General features: G+C 51.5%; 1 protein-coding gene across 13 annotated transcripts in view; it reads right to left on the bottom strand.

Annotated features, from left to right (window-relative positions):
* Positions 1 to 23,863, bottom strand: part of CACNA1C (calcium voltage-gated channel subunit alpha1 C) — a 461,815-nt gene that overhangs the window by 321,246 nt on the left and 116,706 nt on the right. For all 13 annotated transcript variants that reach the window (XR_016037705.1, XM_088837459.1, XM_088837460.1 and 10 more), the window contains exon 3: positions 22,861 to 22,966. Coding sequence is in view for 12 of the 13 variants with exons in the window: in XM_088837459.1 (XP_088693585.1) it covers positions 22,861 to 22,966 (106 nt within the window). In the remaining variant the exon portion in view is untranslated. The remainder of the gene's footprint in view (positions 1 to 22,860; positions 22,967 to 23,863) is intronic.

Here is a 23,863-nt window from a genome sequence, read left to right as displayed (position 1 = left end):
TCATAGTGCCTACTAAAATAAAAAATTAGCACTCTTCTTAGGAACATAATAGAATCCATAGGCTCTATAAGAGATCACCGACAATATCCAGAATATAATCCAAAATTGCCAGACATGTGAAAATACGATCCATGCCTTCAGAGAGCAGGAAGACAGTGGAGACCAGCTCTGAGATGAGAAGATGCAGGAGTTAGCAGACAAGGATTGTCAGACACTCTGCTCTGTCATCCGTGACTTTACGCATGCAGCAACTTCCACCTGAGAAGCCCTCTCACTCCCCAGGTGACTCTTACTCACCTAAGCTCAGGTGTAACTCCTCCTAGAACCCTTCCCAGTGTACCTCACTCCTCCTGATCACTCGTAAATTTACTGTCCAGTTGTCTGGTGACTTGCCTGCCCCCTCCTTCATCTTCCTTAAGGGTGGGGAGTGAACAGTCTTTGTAACTGACATCAACTCACAGTGCAGGTTGCATGATAAATGTGGGTTGAGGGAATAAAGCCATGGGCACGGTGGCTGCGAATGGCAGTGAAGGTGCGGGCACCACTGAAACCTGGGCGGCCCCTCTGTGCCACACAGTCCGACACTGCTCGTGCCCTTCTTCTCTTGCGCTGTCTGATGCAGGTCACTTCTGTGCAAGGAGCTCACAGACACCACCCTGCCTATTCCCACTTCCGGAAGTCTACTTGCTAGTCTTCCCCCTGAACCCCACTTTTACCAGTATGAGTCTTCTTCCTTCTTAGTATCAATTCCCACCACGTCTACTGACCTTTTCCCATAGAATAGTTCATGTCAGCTAACGTTCACAGCGTGCCTTCTACAATGCCAGGCGGGCACATCCACCAAATACCAACCCATGCAACTGTCCTAACCTAGGAGGAAGGTATTATCATTATTATTGCCATTTTACACACGGCAACACTGAGACCGAGAAGGTTCTGTCAGCTTCAGTTCAGTTCAGTTCAGTCGCTCAGCCGTGTCCATTACGTGTGCACGTGTGCTCAGTCGCTTCAGTCATGTCCGACTCTTTGCACACCCCATGGATTGTAGTCCACCAGACTCTTCTGCCCGTGGGATTTTCCAGGCAAGAATACTGGAGTGAGTTGCCATGCCCCACCCTGCCCTGGGGATCTTCCTGACCCAGGGACTGAACCCTCGTCTCCTGAATCTTTTGCATTGTCAGGCGAATTCTTTACCTGCTGAGCCATCAGAGAAGCCCTTTTGCCTATCATACTAGACAAAGAAAGACTTCAAAGAAGCAATTTTGTCTCTCATTTTTGACACACCTTAGGTATCTCACTTAGAATTTAACGAGGCATTTTGAATGGAAACAGTGTATCTACCCAATAAGAAAATCCTAAGTAAACACCAAAGTCCAATGCAGAATTGGTCAGCTCACCTACATATAACCCAAGCACACGTCACGTCCCATCCCACCTGGGTTCCTCTCACCTTCCAAAGGGGTGTGACAGAGAATCAGTCCCACAGATGAGAGCAGAGGCATCGATCTGCCCCCGATGGGACTGCTGAGAGTGGGACAAGCCCATGGATATGGGTAAACATGGCTCCAAAGCCCATTATCCCAACAATATAGAACGTTTGCTGGGCCTTCATGGCTTGCGGGCTGATGTAATATAGCTCCTCATCATAATCCACCTCTGAGGAGCCAGAGCTGGAATGCTAAAGGGATTAATGGACAGAAGACACTTTGACGCTGTTCCCCATGAGCCACATGCCCTCTGCCAGGTACGCCACTTCCATTACTTCTTTCTGCTCGCTGAGGCTTCACTGACATTCGGCATTCTGGTTCTCCTTTATCTTCTGGAATTCTCTCTGAGAGTGAATGTTGAAACTCAGCTAAATGTAAATCGTCAAGATAAAACATGAGCAATCTGGAAGACAAATCTAGCTCACCCGACGAAGAGACATTATTTTGATCAAACTCTTTTCTTTGTTTCTGAAAGTCATAGTGTGCTGGAAATCTTTGCAAATACTTGAATTCAGGCTAACACACACACACACACACACACACACACACACACATCAGATTGAAAGGTAATACTCAACGTAGGTTGTTTTCTTTTTCCACTTAAACAGAAAGAAATCATTTAGCATTTAATTTCCCCACTAACACTCTCTAAATCCAGGTCAAGTTCATCATGCTGATGTTGCAGTTGGTAAGATGAAACATCCAAGTGACTTTCCCAGCATCTTGGGGCAACACAGTTAGAAAATTTTGATTTACGCTCAAAGTCTTTTTCAGTCTCTATTGCTTGGATCACTGAGCTACCTTCCAGTTTTAATATTTGAGAAGCTCCAGTTACTTAAACCCAGAACTTCTGGGAAAAGGAAAAAAGAGCATATATGATTGTGGTCTGTTGCTTTTGGTAGGTCAGTGACAAACTGGAGAATCTCCCGTTAGTAAATCCCCTCAAGAATGAATTGTCTCATTCGAATAGTTTTTCATCACTGAATTTGTTCCATTTTCCAGAATTTGGTTGAAAAGCAAAGGTTTACACTTGATTTATTTGCACTGGCAGGAAGAGTCATCTGTTTGAATCACTCACCAGAAATCTGAGACTCCAGAGAGTCAGTGCATGCTTTTGTAAGTCTCTCCAATTCCATAAATTACAGGACTCTATTCAAACACCATCGTGCATCATTAGTACTGCTAGTGTTCCTATTAGAACCGAAATGATTCTCTGCAAATCATTATACTGCTTATTAAAATGATAAAGGCATCGTCTTAAAGTACAACCAAGAGTGTACAGAGAGAATGTGCTCACGGAAGGATTAGAAGACACACCCTTTGCTTCCCAATTGCAAGAAGTATTATTCACGCCTATTGGGGCTTCCCTGGTGGCTCAGAGGTTAAAAAGCGTCTGCCTCCAATGCGGGAGACCCGGGTTCGATCCCTGGGTCGGGAAGATCCCCTGGAGAAGGAAATGGTAACCCACTCCAGTATTCTTGCCTGGAGAATCCCATGGACAGAGAAGCCTGGTAGGCTACAGTCCACAGGTCGCAAAGAGTCGGACATGACTGAGCGACTGAACGGAACGGAATGGAATGGATGTTTACTGAACTGTGTGTGCCCCACACCTGCTTCATCTCCCTTAACTCCCTCTCCTGGAGAGGCTGGGCTCATGAACTCTGTTTCTGATGAGAAGGTGGTGTTTACAGAGGTAACCTGCTCAAGACCACACACCTATAAATGATGGAACTAGGATTTTTTCAGGCTTGTCTGACTCCAGGTGCAAGCATGCATGTTCAGTGGTATCCAGCTCTTTGCAACCCCATGGACTGTAATCCGACAGGCTCCTCTGTCCATGGAATTTTCCAGGCAGGAATACTCCAAGTCTCCACTTCTAAACACTCCTCAATGTTCCCCCGTTCTCCCTGGGACCTCCCTCTGAGATAAAAAGAGGATCTTTTTTTTTAAAGTTCCATGCAGCCAAGTCACAGATGCCAATGACAAGCCAAAGACATCCCAGTGAGCTACAATATGGGGTATGCGTGAGGCCACAGCCAGGAGGCTCTCGGCAGATCCATCACTGGTCCTAGAACTTCAGGTCTGGGCCTTTGAGATCATCTGTTCACCTCTTCCATCTCACAGGAAAGGGCAGAAACCCAGGGAGGTGGGGAATTCTTCCAGGTAACAAAACCGTGTCCCTGGGCTCCCAGAGCTGTACTTGGCCTGTAGCCCCTGCCACATTTCATCAAGACCAATCTATTATCACTCAGTCGTGCCCACCACCCAGACATGGGGAGACAGAGAAAGGACAAGGCAGACTCTGCATCTGGCCCTCAAAAATGCAGCTAGGACAACCGTGCACAAAGACGTCCAAAAACGGCATGAGGGGGAACTGAACAAAGCAGCACCGTAAGCGACCACAGCAGGGACCTGAGCACGCGGCGTGGAGACTCCAGGGAGGAAGAGGACAGACAAAGAGATGGACCTTCCAGGTCCCGAGCAGGAAGGAGAAACCAGTGAGCCTGGCCGACATCTCCCTCCAGCTCGTTCCAGCCCCAGAACCTGAGAAGCCAGCCCTGCAAGCAGGTGGCTCCAGTTATGTTTTCCATCAGCCACAAATAGCCATGCTTTGTCCCAGGGCCATGACCCCGACAAGCCATCATCATCACTGGAATGCCTGCAAGGCCGAGGGAGACGCACGGGGCTGCCAGAGTCATTGCAACATCCTTCCAAAGTCTGGGGCTGGGGGAACAGCCTGACTCAGTGTGGCAAATGCACTGGCCAGATTCTGTTGGCACCTGGGTCAGACTTGAAGACATTACTGGATCCTACTTCTCCGTGAACCTTCACCAAAGCCGAAAGCCGTTTTCCCTGCCCTGTTGGAAGACGGAAGAAGGTGCACAGGACGCCTTCCATGTGGAAGCAATGAGAACACGGCCAGGCTTGTAACAGGCCCGGGACGGCGGGCAGAAGGAACTTAGAGGTTACAGAAAGGAGTCCGGATGTGGATGTGAGGACCACATCCTGTCCTGCCAAGCACTTGCTGGGTAAACATGTCTTCTCATCTCTAGTGAGGACAGTCAGACCACCACCAATAAGTCACAGGCTCTTAGGAGGCTCAAATGGTATATGAGGAAATCACTGTAAACTTACAGCACTGCACAAATTTCAGTGGTCATATTTTTAAACGTGGAAGGCACATTCATGGGTTTTCCAGACCCATGTGGGGCAAGTGAGGGACAGAAATGTTTCTAGTTTTAATGACGGTGCTCAGTAAGATTGTTTGCTTTGTGCTGGTTCTGAGGAAAGTGGTCCCCAAAAGCACAGACAGGGAAACTTCATGTCAGCTGGACGTCCACTCTGGGCATGGCAGAGCCCTGCTAAAGAGAACAGCTCCCTCTGAGAGATCCCTCTCCCAGGCCGGTCAGTGAGCCAGGGGTTCTAGAGTCATCATTTCCAATTCTCCTCCCAGGAAAGTGATCCGTCCCCCACCCCAGTCCTCTTATTTCTTCCTCTGCTATAATGCCAGGCACTCTCATCACATTTCTAGGGCTCCCCACAAACCTAGACAGCACATTAAAAAGCAGAGACATCACTTTGCCAACAAAGGTACATATAGTCAAAGCTATGGTTTTTCCAGTAGTCATGTACAGATGTGAGAGTTAGACCATAAAGAAGGCTGAGCACCGAAGAACTGATGCTTTCGAACTGTGGTGCTAAGAAGACTCTAGAGGGTCCCTTGGACAGTAGGGAGATCAAACCAGTCAATCCTAAAGGAAACCAACCCTGAATATCCATTGGAAGGACTGACGCTGAAATGGAAGCTCCAAGATTTTGGTCACCTGACATAAAGAGCCAACTCATTGGAAAAGACCCTGACACTGGGAAAGATTGAAGGCAGGAGGAAAAGGGGATGACAGAGGATGAGAGGGTTGGATGGCATCACCGACTCAATGGACATGAGTTTGAGCAAATGCTGGGAGATAGTGAAGGACAGGGAGGCCTGGCATGCTGCAGTCCATGGGGTCACAAAGAGACAGACATGACTTAGCCACTGAACAACAACAGATGAGTGACTAGGCTAGTTGGTTGCATTCAGGGACTGATTCCACAGGCAGGGTTGAATGACCACAAAGGCAAGCCCTCTCCTCTCACGTTCGGTTCTTGTTTCATTTCCTCCAGCCTTCTCTTGCACTCCCAGCCTCCACGTGGAGCACACTCGGTGGGGCTCAGGGCTGTCTCTCCACGGAAACGGGGTGAGCATCACCATCCTGCTGCGCATGTGGGCTCTCATGCTGCTCCTCAGAGCCTGGTTTGGACATGGTGGGAGGAAACTGGGGTCCCCAGTGAGAGGGGGGCCTTTTGGGACCTTGCCAGGCTCTGGAAGGAGGCAGTCACCCCTCATCTGGATCTCACTTCTTGGAAGTAAGACCCTTGCTGTGATAGCCTAGGAAGGAGGAAGGGTGTACAGGTTCGAACTTGAGCCCCAAAACCCCTAACACTCACAGCAGACCTGCAGGAAGGCACGAGTAGCCCATTTTTATAGACGAGAAACTGATACACACACAGAGGTCAGCCGCCTCCCAATCTGGCTGGAGACACAAGATCAGAGGACGTCAAAGGGCATGGTGGCGGAGGCCCCACAGCCCCAGAGTCCAAGTGTGTTTATCCAGTGCCTGATTCCAAAGAAAACAAAACAAAAACAAAAATCCCCAAGCCATTTCCACCCCTGAGTCACCAGCCAGGAAACTGACCAGCAAAGATCTGCACAGTCTCCAAAGGGGCTTCCTCTGCTCTGGACTAGGAAGCCAGAACCGCAGGGAGCCCGAGCACGGCCATTGCTGCCAGCAGCATCCTTGGCCACCCCTGCCCCCACCCAGAGACTGGCTGTGTCTGGATGGAGCCAGGACTCGTGCGGGGCAAGAAGGAGGCCACCAGCTCCATCATTTTTCACATCACGAGGCTCCAATCCTTTCTGGCCCTGATCACCTTAGAGAATTTATCTCTGCTGCAACCAGGCCAAGTAATGGGGCCTGAGTTGTGAGGAGAGGATGACACTCAGGCCCCCTGCACTGCCCTTGGTCAGCAATGACTCAGATCTGCAGGTCTTCAGCCCCACGCCCCTCCTCTGCCCTTGGCCCGGCCAGCCACAAATCCTCTGACGAAGGAGCATGAGGTGATCCCCCACTCTTCTCTCCCGAAGACCCCTCCCATATCCCACCATCCAGCAGTGCCTCTGCCAGGGTTTTGTCAACCAAACACACGGCACTGGTGATTCCAATCTACCCTCCCGTTTCTCATCGGGGACAGACGGCCATGAATCCGGGCCTCTTGTGTGCATGGAGCGGCCATGCTGGGTCAGCTCAGGCTCTGTCCACCGAGACCACAGAACCCTGACGTTTTAGTGACTCTTTATAGCCTTATCTGGAATAATGTGCAGTTACCATTAGGAGTGTTGAAATATTAACAAGAGCCATCATTATGCCCTTTATGAGCTGCTAGGGTGAGGACGCCAGGCTGGAAATGACCACGAGCGGCTCAGGGTAATTTTCCTCTTAGAGTCATTTGCACTTTCCTTAAATTCCAAACTCAAAGAATTGGGTCTCAACTAATGAGATTTCAAGGAACAAAAGTATAAATATCGGGGACCATGAGGGCTGCAGTGGGCCTTCCCTGACGGCCCTTCTCAGCCTGCACTGCGGGGTGTTCTGGGGAAGCAGGAGGTGAAGAATTGGTCAACGTGGAGGGTGGAGGCGAGGAGAGCACAGGTCAGAACATCGTGCCCATAACCTCTAAGGGGCCCCCAGGAATGTGTGGCTGGGGCCTGCTTCTCCCCTTCAGAAGAAAATGCAAAATACATCACCCCAATAACTTGCCGTTCAAGAGAAGGAAGGAGGCAAGCCTGACTCTCTGGACAGTACATGAGAGCTGCAGCCTCACCCTGCAGAGATCCAGGGACAGGGGAAAGGGACAGGCCGCCAGCAGGACGGTCCAGACGGGAACAGTGAAAAGACTGACAAACTCTGAAGAAAGAAATTGCCACCATGCCTGGCACGTTACAGAGGATCAGGAAGAGACGTGTTGACAAATGAATGAACAGTACAGGACTCCAGGGATCCCCACTTCTCAGCAGCAAGCTGGGGGGTTCTTCCAGTTTTCATTCTTATCTGCTGTATATCCACATCGTTTAAAGTCAAACAGCTCTCAAAGGCTCATTGCAAAGCAAACAAAGACAATAGAATCCACAGTTCTCTTCCTGACTGCCCTCTTTCCTCCTCCCTAACAAACACCACTTTTAGTTTCTTAGCTGTATCTTTGGGTAGTTAATTCCATATTTTTAAATCATGTGGTTCTATAACTTCTTACCAAGTTTTAACTTCTTTCCCAATATGAGAAGTGGGGATTTATCGCTCTAAACCTTCTCCAGCATCCTGAATTTGTTGGGATCAGTGTCTGATTCTGCATCGTGATGACCAGGAAGGGACCCCCTTCACAGATGCTCTTTGCCTTTCTCTGAACTGGATTCTATGTTTCCTGAATCCCATGTTTCCCTTGGTTTAATCCCACTTCATTATGGAGAACTTCCTCCAGTAACTTTGCAGCATCAGAGCTAACTTGGTTTTGGTTTGGGGATTTGTTGTTGTTGAGGTTTTCATTCACCTGAAAATGTCTTTGTTCTACTTGTTGCTTGGGCGATGATTTGGTTGAGTATAAAATTCACAACTGGAAATCCTGTTCCTTCAGGATTTTGAGGGCACTGCCCCAGTCGTCTTGCTTCTCATGTTAAAACACCTGAAACCAGGCTGATTCCTGATCCTTTGTAATGTACTTTTTTCTCTCTAGAAACTGGTAAGACTGTCCAATTGTCCCCACTTTCCTGATATTTTCACAGTGATGTGCCCATCTGTGGGGGCACTCTGTGAGCCCTACTCACGGAGTAGGATGCTAATGCCCTTTAGTTGTAGGCAGTGTTCTGGACTGCATCACTGAGAGTCACCCCTGAGTGCATATTCAGTTACCTCTTTCTGGAACTTCAAGCTCTCAGATGCTGTACTTCTTGGACTGGTCATCTCACTGTCATATTTTTTCCCCTCCTAATTTCCAGCTCTGATTTTTTGCCCTGCTTCTCTGGAGATTCATTAATTTTGTTTTTCAATGATTCATAGCCCTCAGCTACAACATTTTTAATTTCCAAGAGTTCCTTTTTGTTTCGTGAATATTCCTTTTTCACAGAAATCAGTTTCTGTCTCAGGGAAGTAGCATCTTGTTGCATTTCTCTAAAGACTGAAAAGGATGCTGTTGGTGGTGGTTTGGGTTTTTTTTTTTTTTAAGGTTTCTCCTTTCATATTCTGTTTTAAATATCCATCCTTTGCTTGTTTGCTTTGGTTTCTATTTTCATTTTAAGGGACTTACAAATATTTAGGTGTCCTTAATTGACTGATTATACTTAAGAGTGAAACAACAGAAAACTGACAGGAGTGGTGAGTGGGCTTGTCAGTTGGAGGGGCTGTGGCTGAGCCGTCCGGCAGGGTGGACTCTGACGTGTCGTCAGGGCTTTCTTCTCCAGGCTAGCTGCCTCTGCCAGCCTGAAAGATGCTGGGGGATGTTCAGATCTCCAGCCTAGAGAGGACTAGAGGCTGCACCGTGAGAGCAAGTGAGGGACAGTTGGGGAGTCTCAGCCATCCTTCCCTGGGTTGTGCCAGCCACGCCCCCATCCAAAGAGTGTCTCCTGGTCGTCAGTAGAGGACAAACCACCTGTCTCAGCCTGGGTTGCATAGAGGCAGGCTGGGTTGCATGGAGGTAGGGCCTCTCCAGCGAGCTCTGGATTCAGCTCCGACCATCACCCACCACCAGGGCCTAGGAAGGCACTGCTTCTGTGGTGCAGTGGACATTAACGCTGCTTTAAAAGAGGTGCTGAAGCCACCTGCACCCATCAGAGCTGAGTTAAGCAACATGTGTAGGCTCACATCCAACTGTGCCGTGCCTACAGAGAAAGACCTGGTCGGGGCTCTGTGTGCTGATCACCATCAACTTCCCTGGGGCTGGAAAACATAACAGAAACTAGAAGACCTGGGAAGGTGAAAGTGAAAATAGTCGCTCAGTCATGTCCGACTCTTTGCAACCCCATGGACTATAGCCCGTCAGGCTCCTCTGTCCATGGGATTCTCCAGGCAAGAACATTGGAGTGGGTAGCCATTCCCTTCTCCAGGGGATCGTCTCAACCTGGGAGGCCTCCACAAAAGTGTTGGAAAGCCAAGCCCCATGACGTGACTGGCTGCAGCTGTTCAGTCATTAAGGACCATGGCATTAATAAGACATCAAAGAATATTTAAAACACAAAAATGAACAAATGAGAACAACCCTCAGATATACACACGTGCACACACACACACGGTTGCTGTTGTCTTCTTTTCCATTCATTTTATCTCTGCGGTTTATGCATTTTTTAAAAGATTCCTTCACCATAATTTCAGCATGGTTTGGGAGGAGGGCATTCAATCACAATTTCTAAACTGCTGTGCTTTTTCCCTCATTACCATATCACTTTATTCTATTTTTATAAAACATAACATCGATTCAGAAGAGTGCATAAAACGTATTTTTACAGATTAATGAATAAGTGTAAAGCAAACTCTCCTGTGAGGAAACAGCATAGAGTGAGCTAGACTCTGGATGGACCTCCCAGGCCTCGGGGCGGGCGAGGGCTGGGGCCCCAGGGAGTGGGATCTGCTGGTTTTGGGACCCTCTGTGACCCTGCCTGAGACCCCTCTGCCCAGTGGATGCAGGGCATCACAGCCACAATAGAAAACGCCAACTCCAGAATCAAACCCAGGCTCCCAGCTGGAAAATAAGGTCCTTCCGGGAGTCTGTTATGGCCACGCTCGCCTCCCTGCTCTGTTTCCTTGCTGCCCAGACATGGCCAGTGAAGCCCTGAGGTGTGTTCTGTATCCACCTGCCCCATCCACTCCTATCTCCAGCCTCCGATGGCAGCCTGGCCAGGAGGATGGCTCAATTGATTGTTCAGTCCAGCCTGTCACTGGGGGAGGTGACTAAGCCTCCAGTTGTCAGGAAAAACCAAGACTCTCAAACGGAGAACCTACAGGAAAACCCACTGGGGAGGCCTGTTGTAGGTTTTACGTGGAAAACCTCCCTGGACAGAGAAGAGTGCGCAGGAGCATCCCTGGGGGAAGGAAGAGTATTCCTTTATTCTTGAATTTAGAAGAACTTCTGCCCAGCATCTTGGGAGGCGGGGACCATCTGAAGATGCAGAGAGGACAGCTGAAGTGGTGGACCTTGGAGGGGCCCAGTGATTACTCAGCTCTTCTGAGACAGTGAATATTCCGTTTGCCAAGTATGTTCCCAAACTGTCTTACTCATGGTCCATGCCTACCCACAAAGAAGATGGGCACCAGCCCCCCCTCACTCCCCTGGAAGGAAACGGGATGAGAAGGCGGGACAGTCCAGCATGGGCTGCACCCCCCACTGGGGGGAGAAGCAGAACCACAGCCTGAAGCCTTCACATCCCCAGAGAACACAGTCCCTGGTCCTTCCTGGCAGGGCATCCATCCACCTCCTCCCACCTTAGTTGGGGGCCTGCAGACACAAGATGAAGCCTCAGGGGGTTAGTGATTCCATTCTGAGGAACCACAGACAGACAGTAGGAGATGGGGGCCAGGCCTGGGGAAGGGGAGGGCCCATGCCTATGGGGAGAGAGTGTCCACTTGGGGAGATGGCAGAGTCCTGGAGACCAGGGTGGTGACGGCCACATGACTGTGTGAGTGTCTTTACAGCCACCCAGGCAACATGGTACGTACACACGCTCCAAAATGGGTAAAAGGGTAGGTTTTTTTGTTTTGTTTTGTTTGTTTCACCACAATTTTTTCAAAAGGAGCCTCCATCCTAACCTGGAGAGTCACACAGGCAGAGTGCCTCTCCACAGCGGTGCTGGGGCTCACCACTCCCTGGAATGAAGGGCCTGTCATCAGGCAAGCGGCCAGAGGGTGTTTCAGGGCCAACCAACACAGATAGCATGAAGGGGGCCGAGTCCTCCATTGACTCACAAGACATGGAAATTTATGACCAAATTCAGATGAGTAGTGAGGCTCCCTTCCACCCTTCGCTCTGATGGCCTGGGCCACGTAGACCAGGTGGGGTGGGTGGACCCCGAAACTGTTTTCTCTGGAGCTAACCCCCTGTGGCTTCATCTTCCTCCCAGGGTTGATCTGTCTCACTTCCTGACACTGAGAGGATGCAGGTGGACCACAGCCCTCCAGTCACCCAACACAGAGGGCCGTGTTAGTTGCTGGCTAATGCACAAGCGAATTCCATGCTATTTAGACCCGAGCAAAATCTTACTTAGCCTCAGTTTCCTTGTAAAGTCAGGGAATTCGATGTGATGAGCTTCCAGATTTTCTTTTAGTTCCACCGGTCCATAAACTTGATTCCTGCCACACCACCTGTAGAGTCTGCTCTGAATAGAGCACGTGAGCTCAGTGGCACCCAGTGGAGTCTGAGTCGGTTCCTACCCCTCCAACCCCTTCATCATTCAAGACAGACCAACAGTGAACTCAGGCGTGAGAGCCAAACCAAAACCAACGTTGGGACACCAGGACAAGGCTGCCTCAAGCCCTTGGCACCTGCCCTGGGGGAACAGTTACCATTGCTCTCCCAAGTCATTCTCTCAAGAGTAAACTCAAAGTACATCATCAACCATGAAAGGCTTTGTTACGAGATCAAGGAAGCCCATCAGGCTCTGGGCCTGGACCTGCCACGCCCCAGCCTGGACCCACCATGGCTTAGGGGCTCAGCCTTCCAAGTCCAGGCTCTACCTGCTGCTCTCAGCAGACACCAGCCTCTGCCCCTGCCCTTCAGGCCAGTCCTCTTCCCCAAGAGCAACCCTGACCCCAGAAGCTTTCTGGTGTGGTGGAAGGTGCATAAGCAGTCAGGAAAAATTAAGATCTTGTTGGAAATCAGAAAAGGCAACAGTCTGCTCACTGCTCCCAGGAGATTCCTATGCTGGGATTTTCCTAGAAGCCAGCTTTTCAAATGCCATCAGCAGAGAGAAGTCTTACAGTGCAAACGTTAAATGCATTTTGGGCTTTCTAAGCGGGTCCAGGAGAAAGGACTGTGACATTCCGTGTGTTCACCAGGGCTGTCTCCTCTCTCCTGGACCAGAGCCTGGGACGGATGCTCCCCAGCCCGCAGGTGTCTGAACATGCATGTCCGTCTGAGTGCTTCTGTGGGGTCTGGAGAACAAAGCACACAGTCCCTGCACAGCCCAGAGCCACCCTTTCCTCAGCCTCAGACGCTCAAACATCCAGTAAACCCATCAGTTTCTGAGTTTATTCTACACAAGCCCCAAACATCATTGGCGAGATTTCTGCTGCTGCTCAGGTGGATGCCAAGACCGCACCCTTCCAGACTTGAACCACCAGCCCCCAGAGGACCCCAGAAAAGCAAGTGCTCTGTGTCATCTCCCCTGGAGAGGCCAAGAACAAGCTTCAGGGTTGGTCCAGATGGGGGACAAGTTCTGATCCCCACGGACACGGCTGCCCCGCGACCAAGGGCGGGGAGAGTCACTGCTGGGCTCACATACACACCCTCTCCCCTTGCAGGCCCCGTTGGGAACACATCTGATGGGGGTTGGCGCCAAACCCTTCACACACTGGATAGAACAAGCACTGAGTCGCATGGAGCGAGCCTCACACCCTCGCTTCAGCGCATCCTCCCCCGGGTGGTCCTGGCTTGGTTACCTTGCCTCTGAACCTGCTTCACTGTTTGCAGACAAGAGCTGGACACCGCAGAGCTATAGCATTGTGGTCAAGATCTAGGTCCCTGGGATGGGACACCTGTTCCAGAATTACAACAGTGGTGCCCGTTGTTATTCTGATTAAAGGGAGATGGGACTCAGAACACAGGGACTGGAATCCATCCCTGAAAAGCAGAGCCCTGACCTGGCCATGGAGAGTCTGGGTAAACACGGCCATGGGAATGGCGGGGCTAATACGAGAGCAGCAGCTGGATGACACTCGAGTCCCGAGGCCCATAGTGGGATCAGCGCCTGCGTGGCAGGTCCTCTCAATGCAATATTTTAGGACAAAGACAGAGCTGATGCTTCCTAGAGGCTGTCGGGCAGCAGGCAGTTCATTTCATGAGAGATTTCCCCGAGATCTCGGGGGCTGTGCGGGTGATGGGTTTCCTTCAGCGTGGTGTATGTGGGCTGCGTCCCTCCTCTCTCAGCTCTGAAGGCCCTTTGGAGATTTCTGTATGATTTTACGATGCTAATTCCTCCAGAAAGTTTTGAAAAATTTGACAGGCTTCATGTAAGTGCGTGTGTAAGTGTATATAGGCATGTGAACATACAAATAACAAAAAGGCCTAGGAGTCGCACAAATGTGCCCCTCCCCCAGCATCCTCCAAACTGTGCCCACATGCGCTGTGGCACCTTCTTTCCAAGGGGACCCCGCACAACTGACATGGTAATCTGAGGCCTGGGAATCGAGAACACGGGAACCTGGGTGTTCAGGGTGAATTTTTCACAATGACTTATCTGGGAGAAAGCCTGCTGCCTGTTTAATTACTCAAAGTGGAAATAAAGCAAAAGAGTTAGTCTCTCAGTCATGTTTGACTCTGTGACCCCACGGACCATAGCCCATCAGGATTCTCTGTCCATGGGATTTACCAGGCAAGAATACTGGAGTGCGTTGCCATTCCCTTCTCCAGGGGATCTTCCCGACCCAGGGATCAAACATTGAGGGTTTGATTCTTTGACTCTGCAAACCCTGACCCAGGGTTTCCACATTGAGGGCAGATTCTTTACCATCTGAGCCGCCAGGGAAGCCCCACAGATGACCCCGAAAAGCCTGGGAAGGCGGTCAGTGTCTCCCTTTACTCTGTAAGCTGCATCTCCTCTCTTGCTGTCAGCCATGGTGCTTTCACAACTTCATCCAGATTCCTCTGTCCTGAGACGTGGTTTCTCTCCTCAGCTCTGCTCCCTTCCCATTTCTCCTGGGAACCCTGAGCCCCCTCCCACTTTTCTCCCCACCATCTCACCTTCTTGTCTTCTCAGCAACAAGCCAGTGGCAATGACCTCACGCTCACCGCAAAGAGGCAACATTCCTGGGAAGCGTTCACAGCACAGAACCTCAGTGGAGGCCAGACACCAAGAAAGCCAAGTCTGCAGGGCCCAGATCTGGATTTCCCACCCCAAGGTTGCCTGAGGATGCTGTCAGAAACCCTCACGTCAGATGCACATCACATGAACGAATGTGCCATTTGCCAGGAGCCAGCGGACGACAGAGTCACCTGCACGTTTGAGAGACGCTGACTCGATTTACAGAATTACAGACATTTGAGATAAAACAGCTCTAACACAGGCAAGGGCCACCGGAGTAGACAAAAGTTTTATTAGTTTTCTCCAAAAGGCCCAACTCAAGATGCCTACCTTGGAGAAAAAGAAAAGAAAACAATTATTGGGAGGGACTTCCCTGGTGGTCCAGTGTTAAGACCCACAGTCCCAATGCATGACACCTGGGTTCCATGCCTGGTCAGGGAACTAGACCCCCGTATGGTGCATGGTGTGGCCAAAAAATACATAAATAATGCATGTTGCTGTCGTTCAGTCACTCAGTTGTGTCCAACTCTTTTTGACCCATGGACTACAGCACACCAGGCTTCCCTCTCCTCCACTATCTCCCAGAGTTTGCTGCAGTAATGCACTCACTTTAAAAAAAAACAATTCGAGCAGTAATTCTCCTGATTACAGAAAGATAAAATTGACTATGAATTTTTTTTGTTACAAACATTAACATTTACTAAAAATGCCTGGCTACAGGGAGAAAAAGATGACTTTGGCACCTGTGGATTTCAAGTTGTCCTGAGAGGTAAGAAATGACATCAGATAGCATCTTCCCAACAGTAAGCCACCCTGAAAATGCAGAAACTTTTTGTGTATAATTGGGTTTCCTGCTGAACAGTTTCCACAAAGTGGCAGAGAGGTCTGCTCAGTTCTGGCCTCCGGAAACCCTCTCCTTGTACCTGAGGACGGGTGTGATCATCCTTCCAGCAGCCACACCTGTCTCTTCCTCCTCACCCCTCATCCGTCTGACACTGCAAGCCTCAAGTTCCATGATTTAGGGGTTAAATTTTGGCAGGATTAAAAATCCCACCATCGACCCTAGAACATTTTTTTTTCAATCACGATTTAAGAGATTTTGTGATATAGTCCTTCCTTCCAGGCCAGTGAGTGATCTTTAGTTTGGGCTTTGTTCTTTTAGTAGCATAAGTAAAATATTAACTTACAACAAACGTAGCCTCATACCCAAACGTCAATATTTTAGGGGCCAATTACAATTGAATCATTCGTTTTTTAATAAGGTGCTGTTACTTCTCTCCCTGAAGATGATGCCTTGTGAGGGCATCTGCCTTAAGTGGTGCTGTGCCATATAGAGCAGGCACCCAGTAAGGATTTTTGGTGAATGAATTCCCATCACCCCTGGGCTCTGGGAACCTGTGTTTACATGTCAAAGCTGTACCTTCTGTGTGGAGTCCTGTCTCCTCTTCTGACTCGGAATCTTCCTCCTCCCACCATCAGTCTAGCCGACTCCCCACAGGCTTCAGCTTTCACTCAAGAGCAGTTTCTCCAGGAAAACCTCTTCTATTGGTTTTCTACCCCACTTCACACACATCACTGCTTTCAGGGCCTTTGTTAATCATCTTAGAATCTCAGATGCCTACGTTCAGCCCCTCACTGCCCCTGCCCCCCAGGGGCAACTAGGAGAAAGGCTCCTAAGAAGCCAGGATCAAGGTTATCAGACCAACAAATTACGGGAAGGTACTTTATTACAATGAGCTCCTCCCACGTACACACTGTGAGGACCTGCTGACCCAGCGCCAAGCCCATGGGGTGGGCAGCCCACATTGAAGGCCAGCGCCCAGCAGACAGGCGCCCGCAGCTTCCGGGGGATCCCTAGGAATCCCATGGGGCCGCTCCAGACCCCAGCTTCAGGGACCCAGAGAGCCTCCCACCCTTCCGAAGGCCTGACAGCAGGCTCAACCCTAGACATGTCCAAGGGCACCACAGTCCCAAGAAATGACCCAACCTGTTCAGAATTTCCTTTGAAGGATCCAGGGGTTTGGATTTTATATTCGAGAAAAGGTTTCCTCAAATATATTTAAATAAAAAGGAGCTTGGCGCAGGAAGGGCTTCCATCACATAGAGTGTGAGTGTGTGTAGGGAGCATTTTCCCCCCGAATAAACGCAGGTGGGTAAATATGGGGCAAGGGGTGGCACACGCTTAGACGTCAAAGCTTCAGCCACCGGCAAACGGGCAGCAGGCAGTGCCCGTCTCTGAAAACTGTGGGGAGGAGGAGCCCCCACACTCAGGGCTCCGTCCGGGAGCACTCACCACCACTGGAGATGCCTGGTCCCCAGGGCAGCCACCCAGCCGCTCTGGCCTCCCTGCGTGGCCCAGCCTCTCTCCCAAGGGCACAGTCCTCAGGACAAGCTTCCTACGCTGCAGGTGTTTCTAAACCTGCACCATTTGTGATGGGGAGGTGGGGTGGCACCCTCTGCCTGGTCCAGGGAACCCCCTGCCTGATGCGCACACAAGGCAGCAGTCTCCTGACGGTTGAGGACATATGCCCGCATCCACGCCACGGCGCTTGCGTTTCCAGGGCAGACCATGGCCCTTCTCTGAGAGCCAGTGTCCTCATCTGTGGAATGGGATGACAGGAGCTCTCACAGGAGGCCTCACAGGGTCACTGCGATGCCCAAGTCACCCTGACCCACACAACATTTTGGTGTCTGCACGTGGAACAAAGACATTACTACTCTGTGAGAGATGCCACGTCCTACGACAGTCATCTGGGCAACCCTGCTTACCCCAGCGTTTACCATTTTAATTTTGCAACAGAACCAAGTTGATTTTCTAAAACACCAGTTAATTCTTCCATGGGCGAGGTGAGGTGTGGGGACGGGTGCTTTATCTCCAAGGATTCTTCCCACCCCCTCCTACACTCACAGTCATGTACGTTCAGGGGAACAGGGGCCACCACCCCCACACGTGAGTCCACATGACACTTGGCCCCCTCTCACCAGTCACTTCTGAACTAAAGGGACGCCATCTGGCAGGCTCTGTCCACTCCCCGTCCACTCACTCATCAAATATTTATCAAGAGCCTGGCGGGTGCTGGTCCCTGCCCAAGGCACTGGGGACAGAGCAGCTTCCTGGGATGAATTCTCCACCCTGAAGTAAACAAGTAAACAGACGTGACCATTTACTGTAGAGGGGAGTAGAAGCAGTGTTTGCAGAGCACTGGCGCCTGCTGGTCACTCGGAAAAGGGAATTGTTATGACTAAGCAGGTCTCCCGGCCCCACCTGCCGGAAGAGAGACAAACAGAAAGCTTCAGTGACTGGGGGGAGCACCCCCCACCCCTCACCTGGGTCAGTCCCTCTCTCCCCGGGTCAGCGCTGCAGGCCTGGCTCCAGAATGGCTCATAGGCTGTTGCTGTACCGGGTCCCGCCCAGACCAACTCAGCAGACCCCAGGGCAGGGCTGGGGTTGGGGGGTGGGTTGCCTCAGTGAAGCGTCTCCCCAAGGCCCTAGTTAGGAGCTGGGCTGAGCCCCGAGCCACCCCATCCGCACCCCCACCTTGAGCACCCGCAGACAGGACTGGCTGCGATGCAGGCCACCTGCCATCACCTGTCTGTGGGTTTCCCACACCTGGGGACCACACACCGACTCCGACTCTCATCTACTGGGATGATGCAGACCTGACGGTGCAAGAAGGCCCAGCTCCCTGCAGGAGGACCAGGGCCTGAGCCCACATCTCTGCTTGCTTCCCAAACACACATCCTGACCCATCCTAAATACAGGCCATGGGGTATCCTCAGTCCAGTGCAGCCTGGAAGGGGACCCCACAGGCTCAGGCAAGACCTGGCTCCCGAGCTGACCAGCAGGGACTGGGGTTGTTCCAAACATGGTCCCTGCAGGGTGAGTTGTGGTGGTGGGGCTGTCCCTCAAGGAGCCTTCTTTAGCCATGAGGCCTCTCTGCCTCTCTCCCTGTGTGATGAGACCCACGAGTGGGCAGCCCAGATATCCTCCGTGGTTGAAGGTTCCAGAAACCAAGAGCCTGTGTGTCTCCTCGCCCACAAAAGCTCTCCCAAAGGGCCCTGTGGGACTTGCATCCAGGACCAGACAGAGGGTCCCCAGGCTCTGGCTGTGAGCTCTCCGACCAGCACACACATCTGGCACATCTGCTGGCACCTTGATGGCCCCCAGGTCTGAACTCACCATCCTTACAACCAGTCGGGGCCGCCCCCATCTCACAGCATAAATGGGAAACTGGAAAGTCCGCCTTCTCCCCGACACTTGAGCCCTTCTGCTGAGCCCAATCCCCTGCCCCAGCCCCCATGTCTCCTCCTCTGGCCTCTCCTCTGCCCCTCGCCCCTCTGGAACTACCTGGTTCTGGCTTCAGAAAGCCCAACACAGCTCTGTTGTCTGCACAAGGTCAGATGCCAAATATATTCTCTTAATATTCCAACCCATTCCAAGTCTGAGACGACTTCAGGGTCTGTTGGGAGCTGGGAGTTTTCCACACGCGATGAGTCCACCCTGCCAGCAACAGAGCTCAGGAGACCTCGTCCAATTTACCTGCAGGACAGTGGCCACAGGCGAGGGTACGGGGGGGTGTCACACACTGTTTCTACAGGATGCTCTGCCTGGCAGGTCGCACTGCCAGCAACAAGGCTGTGAATAACGCGGAAACAAGTACCGTGTCATGGGCCAGTTCACGTTTCCTTCTGCTCCAGTAGCACTAGGAAAAGATAGCAAAGATGACGGATTTGGGCGCAACGGTGTATGTTAGATGGAGCATAAAACAAACAGCCTTTTACTTAAATAATGAGAAAAAGACCTTGAAAAAAATTCCATACTGAAACACTTTTCATCTCCTGGAAAGAGGAAAAAAAGAAAAAAGCAAAGTACTAGGAAAATAAGCGGGGGTTGTATCAAGCAGGTTGTGGGGGGAAGGAGCTGGGCGGAAGGAAGGAAGGAAGTCGACAGCAGGAGGGCGGCTGTGGGCCCGCACGTGTCGGGGGACCCCCTCCTTCTGGACAGTGAGGGTCTTGGCTAAGTGAGTTATTCCTGGACCGGAGAGAGGACACATCTCTGGGCAGCTGACTTGTCTCTTCCTGTCTGGACCCTAGAGAGAGCTATGGGGAGAGGGCAAGCTGACGGGGCACCACTTGCAAGAGGGCAAACATTTGGGTCGCTTTTCCCAGAGAGCAGCCAGTGACGCCCAGCAGCAAGGGTGCCAGGGGAGTGAGTTAAACCCATGGACTCTGAGCCCTGCGGGCTCACACTGCAGCAGCTCCCCACCCCACCCGAGGGGATGCACAGGCTCTGAGGCCCCAGGGCCCTGCTGTAGGTGCAGTATCGCCCCCGCCTCTGAGCAGAACTCTGCGACTGCTGTTTCTTGTTCTAAAAAAGCCATGAGAGTCATGGGAGGTTGTCAAGCTTCCTTTCAGGGGCCCTTCAAGGATTTGGGGGCCACGTTCTGGCGGGACAATGGGACAGCTTTGGCCCTCAAAGCTCCACAAAGAGCCACACACACCCCTGCTTCAGGGTTCCAGAGGCTACAGACATGACCCAAGGCCCGCGCTCCGCCCGGCGCCCCAGCCCGCTCTCCGCACTGTCAGCCTGGAGCTGCCAGCCAGGTGAGTGTGAACTGCCCCCACCGTCTCCGATGGGTTTAAATCTCTCTCTCGAACCTGGAAGACTCGGTTCTCGCCATCTCCCTCTGACTCTCAGGCGGAACCTCCCTGGTGGCCCCATCACTCCTCCTGTCCACCTGCCCCACCCCTCCCCTGCCCCTGCTCAGAGCCGGGCCTGGGGCTCCTTCAGCCCTCCCCGCCTCCCCCAGCAGGAAGTGTCTCTGGGGTCCTGCCTGACACCCGCCCTCTGCAATCTCCTCCCGCTCTGTCCACAGGCTCCTCGGTCACTGCCCCTCATCCCGTTAAAGCTGACCCTCTCCCGGCTGAAGGCATCTCTTGACCCCCCACCTCACCCAAAGAGAGGAATTTTCAAAATGTGTGTCTGTGGAGGTGTGTGTTTCTGCGTTGTCTGTGTACATGTGCATGTGTCTGTGTATATGTGTGACTGCGTGTATATGTGTGACTGCGTGTGTGCACACATATGTGTGTCTGTGTGGGTATGCATGCATCTGTGTGTCTATGTGTGTATCTGTGTGACTGTGTGTGTACATGTACATGTGTCTGTGTCTGTATATGTGTGATTGTCAGTATCTGTGTATAGTGTGACTGTGTGTATATGTGCCTGTGTCTGTGTATATGATGTATATGTGTGACTGTGTGTACATGTATGTGTGTATATGTGTGTCTGTGAGTATATTTGTGTATCTGTGTGACTGTGTGTGTGTCTGTGTACACGTATGTGGATCTGTGTCTGTTATGTGTGTGTGTGTGTATCTGTGTGTGTGTGTCTCTGTATACATATTTAGGCTGGAGGAAACTCTCCATCATCTGAGCACATTTCCCTACTTTACAGTCACTGCTCAGCCCAGAGCTTTAGAGAAGCAGCAACTGCCTTAGCAACTAGAACCCCCTCTCAGCCCCCACATTCTCTGGTGTACCCTGATTCCTAGTGTAAGGTCCCCCACGTCCTGGCTGCCCCCTACCACCTCCCCTCCACCACGTGGGCTCATGCTCATGGGGGAAGACGGAAAATGGACTGGTGGTGCAGCCTGGACTAGCTGGGGCTTGAGTGGGGTCACCCTTACTCACAGCAGTTTTACTGAGGTTCAACTTACACACCAGGAAATCTGCCCATTGTGAAGGTACAACTTACATACAGTTGTATGACCAACACCACTGCCTAGTTTCAGAGCTTGTCCATCACCCTGTGGAGTGATTTTAAAACCATGGTCCTTCCGCTCCAGCCTGGAGAACATCCTAGAGCTCTTTGCTCTCCAGCCCAGCAAGAGGAGGCGCCAGCAGCACTCAGCTGCCCGGAGCGCCTGCTGTACACCCCTCATCCTCATGGACTCTGGGTGAGGGGCCATCTCTGGGACCCAAGATGACAGCAACCTCCTCTGAGCCTTGGCCCAGAGTCGACCCAAAGCATCACTGGCTGCCAAACGGGCCTCAGAGTCTTTTTCTAAGTTGCAGATTAACTGAGAGGCTGTAGGGTTTCACAGAGGATGGGGTCGGTTGGGGGGATGTGGTTATGTGAGATGACACTGGGAGAAGTGGCACCAAGGAAGGCCCTGCTTTTTCACAGGGCCTGGTGTGTTTCTTTTGACACAGCGAAGAGTTGCTGCCTGCTGACACAAGGTCACACCTCGGCAGGCCACGTGGACTTGGGCCGAAGCTCTGCTTGCCAGCCAGCTCTGGAGCCTGACCCCACACACAGCCCAGCCTCCCTGAGACAACCAGTCAAAGGCCGCGAAGTCCAAACAGGCATCAGACACACTAGCTGCCGGGGCCCAAGAAAATGTCAAAGACTAAAAGGCACAAGAGTTGATCACCCCGTGATATCAAGAGAGGCTGGCGACAGGAGAAGGAGACCCTGGAACTCTCCCGTTTCTTCCAGAAACAACCACCAACTGTCCCCTGTCGCTAACTACAGGAAGCTGCCAACAACCCGGGGGACGCACTTTGCGGGGTCACATGAGAAGCTCTGGAGTCCTGGCAGGGGAGGAGAGAGGCAGGACTCCCCCCAGCCAGCGGGCGGCCCTGGATCTCAGGGCGCCTGGTCGGGCCAGCTGCATTCCACAGCCCCCTCTGTGCCCAGACGGCTTTGTGATGACTTCAGGCTCAGCACAAAGTAAACACTCTCCACTCTTTTTCCATGGACACATTCTAACCCCAAACTGCCAGCACTGGCCTCCCGACCATCCAGATGGAAAGCCGCCTTTCCCAAGAACATAAAACCTTCTTAACTAAATAGTCCATCTTGGCTGCAAAAGCAAACTTTCCTACAAGCTTCCTAGAAATTACTTCTCAAGCACTGAGCCTGTGAATCACCTGAGCAAAGCCCCCTCAGCGGAATGACGGCCCTAGGAGCAAACACGATGGAGGATCCAGAAGGCACAGTTGCTCCAGCAGAAGGCACCTGCCCTTCCAGGATGCGGGTGGAAAGAGCACCCATGGGTCACTGCCCAGAACTCACACTTGCGTGCTCCCTGCTCACAACCGCCTGACCGCAACAGTCTTTCTCACAACAGGCCGAGATAAGACAGGTGCTAAGACCTTGACATCCAAGCTTGGCCGGCATTTGTAACATCAAACATGTTCCAGCTTGAATCCGTGTGGTCCAAGCTTAGGCCCCACTGCCATTGTGCAGAGGCGGGCACATGGCGGTGCACTTACCAGGTTGGAATTCGTGGCGTTGGAGTCGTCCTCTGGGAAGGGAATATAGATCGCTAAGGCCACACAATTGGCAAAAATAGTCAGTAAAATAATGATTTCAAATGGCCTGGGGAGAGGGAGTTAAGGAATTAATGCCACGGGAAGCACCAGTGAAACAAACACACACAGATATATATATATATATTTTTAAATGAATCGAAGATTCATAAGAATTTTGTTTAAACAATACATTCCAAGTCCCTTGTGTTCTGAAAAGAAACATATGCCTTTTTAAGTGCTTCTAATGGGGCCCCGCCAAAATTTTTCCTAATATGTCAAAAGCAGTGGAGGCCAGTCGCGTGCCAGAGTAAACATAGATTTCTAAAACTTTTCTCCCTTCTTTTATTTATTTAGATTGCACTGGACTTCATTTTCTCTTATGTGTGCATGGGGTTGCTGTTAAAGATTGGGGCCTGCTCCAGCTGGGACTCGCCCCCGCCCACCCCTTCCTGGGCCACCCTGCCCTCAGGCTTGCCCGCCTGCACTGGGGGCCCAACAAGTCTTGGCTTGAAACAGGCAGACCCTGTGGGGCTCAAGGCAGAGACTTGACTTTGATTCTTCAGCGAAATTTGGAGATCATACTTTCAATCTTTTAAGTTGAAGTTCAGAATCTTTTTTTTTTCCTTCCTCCTCATTCTCTGACAGCTTCCAGAGAGCCTGAAGGTAGCCAGGGGCTCTGGACCCCAGCAGCAGAGCAGCATGAGCTGTGTGGGTGGGGGACGGCAGCTGGGTGCAGGGGTCTCTTTCATCTACTGAGGTCCTGCTTTCGGGGGTGGGGGTGGGGCGGCCTGCATCCCAGGGTCTCCTGACTTCCTGCAGGTTATGCTGGGGTTTGGAGGGCATGGGGATAAGTCAAACCTCACTCCCCAACCCTCAAGGAGGTCCCTGTGCCCAGATCTCTGCATCAAAATATCAGGCAGATGCAAAAATGAGCAACTGTGACCATACACCTTCTGCCCTGCAC

The sequence above is a fragment of the Moschus berezovskii genome, chromosome 6 (assembly GCF_049115385.1).
Source record: "Moschus berezovskii isolate FMDL1 chromosome 6, NW_MosBer_1.0, whole genome shotgun sequence".
Lineage (NCBI taxonomy): Eukaryota > Metazoa > Chordata > Mammalia > Artiodactyla > Moschidae > Moschus > Moschus berezovskii.
This window is presented reverse-complemented; position numbering and strand designations above follow the sequence as displayed.